General features: G+C 42.7%; 1 protein-coding gene across 1 annotated transcript; it reads left to right on the forward strand.

Moving 5' to 3' along the window:
• The first annotated feature begins 645 nt into the window (after positions 1-645).
• On the forward strand, positions 646-2,100 carry LOC143596274 (uncharacterized). The gene has a single exon (XM_077075092.1). It carries the CDS (start codon positions 646-648, stop codon positions 2,098-2,100), a length of 1,455 nt encoding a protein of 484 aa, XP_076931207.1.
• The last annotated feature ends 2,471 nt before the right edge of the window (positions 2,101-4,571 follow it).

Raw genomic sequence — 4,571 nt, forward strand, 5'->3', positions numbered from 1 at the left:
TAGAGATAGACTAGGAGACATATTAAATTATAATCTAGAGGTTTATGAAAATGTTTTATTGGTCCTGGCCGGTGTAAATAAAAAAAGAGTCGATAAGATTCAAACCTTCGTGTGTGCATGCTCCTAATTGTCAACAATCCATCATACGTTTTATGCTTTTTTTTTACTTGCTGGTATGTAATTTGTGAGTATACTTAAAATCAAAAGTGGTCCAAGGTTCTTTTAACACAGAAAAAGCGTGGTGGATGAATACAAACTAGCTTCTTTCAAGGTTTTTTGTGTTTATGTATAGGGATAATGGAGTTGGTAATCTTAAAATCAAAAGTGGTCCCCATGCGTATACTTAAAATCAAAAGTGGTCCAAGGTTCTTTTAACACAGAAAAAGCGTGGTGGATGAATACAAACTAGCTTCTTTCAAGGTTTTTTGTGTTTATGTATAGGGATAATGGAGTTGGTAATCTTAAAATCAAAAGTGGTCCAAGGTTCTTTTAACACAGAAAAAACGTGGTGGATGAATACAAACTAGCTTCTTTCAAGGTTTTTTGTGTTTATATATAGGGATAATGGAGTTGGTAATCTTATATAGATTGATCTCGAGTTACTCAACACGTACGTACAGAAAGCTTTGAGTATACTATTGAACCATGGCCTTGCTATTGCTCCCAAGATTTACGGTGTTTCAATTTAACAATAGATATTTAAGCGTAACAGAGAATCTCCCAGCAAGCTTGCCATCAGGTTTCGTGAAATTCGAAGAAGAACAAATCTGGAGTCCCCGCGTTAAGTTTGCAGTGGAGCAAGCGCAAACCGGGGATGGCAGACTTGTCCACATAAGATCGTGCTACAACAATAAGTACTTGGTGGCAAACCTAATCCAGACGAACAATTGGCTTGTTGCTGACGCGGACAAACCAGAGGAAGACACATCAAAAGCCTCGTGTACATTATTCGAGCCTTATGTCTTGGCATGGGATACAGGTGTTCGTTTAAGGCACGTCCGACTCCGAAACCCCGCATGCTACTCGCCGAACAGTGGTGGTTTTATTCCTTCTGCAGACACGGAACACGGAGTCATAGTATCAGCAATACCTGGAACCGGATGGGGAACTTTTCGTGCAAATGATTGGGAAAGTCTGGTGATACTTCCCTCTCAAGTCACGTTCAGGTTGGATGACCCGGACGACAATTACCTTGTCTCCCGTGTCATTGAAGGGTATAACTATCACAGGTTCGAGTCCGGAATGGACCTCGGAGATCCGCTGCTGGCCCATGAACTCTATCCCACTGCTGATGGGAACTATCGTATAAAGAACCTGCACTTTGGCAAGTTCTGGAGGCGAAGCCCTAACTGGATATGGGCTGACGCTGAAGAAAACAACACCTCTCAAGAAACCTTGTTTTCATTTGTCAAAATTAGCGACAAAGACATCGGTATCCGCAATTTGGGCAACAACCACTTCTGTGGTGCACTCACTAGTGAGGGGAAAACTGACTGTTTAAACGCCTTGTATCCAAACATTATAGCAAGGGCAAGGCTGATAGTTGAAGAGCGCGTCCTGCGAAGGGAAATCTCGGACCTTAGATACCGGCTCTCCGACTCTAGGATCTATCAGGAGGAAGTCCAAGAAGTTGCCCATGCTTTTGCAACAAATGACAGCCCTAGTCACGACACCGAAGTCACCCTCCGGTACTCGTCATCTGAGTCCAGGACAACTTTTTGGACCAATAGCGTGTCATTAACTTCAGGTGTACAAATGGAATTCTCAGCTTTTGTTCCGTTTATTGCGGGGACGAGTATCCAAGTGTCAATTGAATCTACCCATGCTCGTGAATGGGGAGTGGAACAAACAACAGAGCGTACAAGAGAAGCGAGTTACACTGTTGTTGTGCCACCATCTACAACTGTAAAAGTGGCGCTCATGAGTACGAGGGCTGCTTGCGATGTGCCTTTCTCCTACATGCAACGTGACCTCCTTACCAACGGCGAAAAGGTTACCGCTCAAAAGGATGATGGAATTTACACCGGCGTTAACTCCTACAACTACTACTTTCAATCCTCAAAATTCGTTCCAGATGATCAAGGGAAAATGTATGTGTAGCTAATATCATCTCCAAGTACATTGTAATTGGGTCTCTTTGATTGTATTTGTGTGGTGTGATAAATAAGGGGGGCCTCTTGGATTGGAATCATATAGGCTATTGATGTATATGTATGTCGTGTGTTTTTGTGTCCCATGTTTGTAATCTTAATCTTCATATATATGTTTTTGTGTCCCATGTTTGTAATCTTAATCTTCATATACCGAGGAAGGAACGTTGGTATAAAACACCGTCATGCATCTAATAGTTCAAGGCTTTATGTTTTATCTTTCGGGCCGCGACTTTTCCTTCCGGGAGAGCTCCGGATGACAAGTATGCTATAAGGGTGTCATCCAGGATTCCACTCACGTTTGGATCACCAAAACTTGGTGTTGTGGAACAGACGAGCTATCCAATATTTCGATGCGGATGTCTTTAGCAAAGTGTTCAAAGTTCGTGGAAGCCAATTTGCTAAGAGCATCTGCTAATTTGTTCTCGCTTCTTTTTATGTGAATGACCTTACATGAGGAGAACTGAAGCATCAAATCTTTCGCCTGTGACACATATGAAGCCATTATGTCATTCTTTGCTTCATATGTTCCGTTGATTTGTCCCGCAATCAACATGGAATCCACGTGGGCTTCCAAATGTTTAACCCCAAGCTTTTTGGCTATTCGTAAGCCTGCCAAGAAAGCTTCATACTCTGCCTCGTTGTTAGTACTCTTGAAGTCTAACTTTATGGCGTATGTAAACTCATGGCCTTCGGGATTGACTAGCCTGAGGCCTGCGCCAGATCCCTTACTGCTTGAAGCCCCAACCGTGAACAAAGACCAAATCTGTCCTAGTTCAGGAGGTGCTTGGGGTTGTTGCTCAATCTAACATTCTTTCTCTTTGTGTCGCAGGACTTCAGTAACAAAGTCCGCTAACACCTGTCCCTTAATTGCTGGCCTAGGTTTATATTCTATCCCATGTTCACCTAGTTCGATGACCCATTTTGCCAATCACCTAGACAATTCTGGCTTGCTTAGGACATTCTTGAGCTTATATCCGGTTAAAACGTTGATGGGATGTCCCTGGAAATAGCTGCGGAGACGTCGGGCATCAAAGACAAATGTTAGGACAAGTTTTTCTAACATCGAATATCTTGTCACCGGGTCTGACAATGTTCTGCTAACGTAGTAAATCGGTGTTTGAACGTTTTTCCTATCCATCAGAAGGACAACCCTGATAGCAATGTCTGATGCTGACAAGTACATCGTTAAAGGTTCCCCCGCATATGGTGCTGTCAATGTGGGCAATTCCATCAAACATTTCTTAACCTCCAAGAAAGCTTGTTCCGCTTTCGCGGTCCATCTGAATAGTGCTTTCTTGAGGCAATTCCTTAGTGTTGAAACAAAAGGATAGGATTTGGCTGCATGATTCGCCAAAAAGCGATTCAAAGCAACCAAACGACCATTGAGTGTTTGAACTTCTTTAAGGGAGGAGGGAGAAGGCATGCGGGCTACAGCTTGGACTTTATCCGGATTAGCTTTGAAGCCCACGCCCGCGACAATTACTCCGAGGAACTTCCCTTCCTCCATCCCAAATGAACATTTAGCTAGATTTAGCTTCATGTTAATACTTTTCAGGGTTTTAAACGTTTCTTCGATGTCCCTCAACATTTTGTCTTCCTCAACACTCTTGATCACAAGATCGTCCATATAAACCTCCAAATTTCGACCAATTTGACTTTTAAACGCTACGTCCATTAACCGTTGATATGTGGCTCCACATTCTTTAATCCGAAAGGCATCATTTTGTAGAAAAAAAGTGCCTTGATCTGTACGAAAAGCTGTTTTATCTTCATCATCCGCGGCCATGCGGATTTGATGATAGCCTTTGTAAGCATCTAAGAAGCATTTGAATTTGAATGGTGCTACAGCGTCAACCTTAAGGTCTATTTCTGGTAGCGGATAACAGTCTTTGGGACACGCCTTTTTTAGATCCTTGAAATCTATACACATCAGCCATGTCCCGTTACTTTTGGGGACAATAACAGGATTGGCGACCCAGGTCTGATATTGGATTGGACGAATGATTCCAGCCTGTAAGAGGTCTTGAACTTGCTCATTCATTGTTTTTGTTTGTTCCGGACCCATCTTGCGCTGTTTTTGAACAATCGGTGTAAACATAGGGTTTACCCTCAATTTGTGCTCCGCAATGTTCCGCGGGACACCAGTCATGTCCGCGGGTTGCCATGCGAAGACATCAATATTTTTTGATAGCAACTGTTTCAAGAAAGTCCTTACTATCTCAGAGATAGCAAGTCCAATTGTTACAGTTTGATCAGGAAACTTCTTGTTCAAAATCCATTTTTCCGGTTCAGTCCTCAGAGATTGTTTTGGAATCTTACTGGGTTTTGAGCTTTCTGTAGTGAAGCAATGTCGATTGACATGAATTATTGCTACGCCAGTGTTGGTTGGAACTCCTACCGCACCGTGAGCTATGGACG

Source organism: Bidens hawaiensis, unplaced genomic scaffold, assembly GCF_021521415.1.
Source record: "Bidens hawaiensis isolate Kalapana, Puna unplaced genomic scaffold, B.hawaiensis_p1.1 tig00046196_1, whole genome shotgun sequence".
Lineage (NCBI taxonomy): Eukaryota > Viridiplantae > Streptophyta > Magnoliopsida > Asterales > Asteraceae > Bidens > Bidens hawaiensis.

What these genes read in the sequence shown, in the direction of transcription:
- LOC143596274 (XM_077075092.1), top strand. Translation starts at nt 646, where the DNA reads ATGGCCTTGCTATTGCTCCCAAGATTTACGGTGTTTCAATTTAACAAT.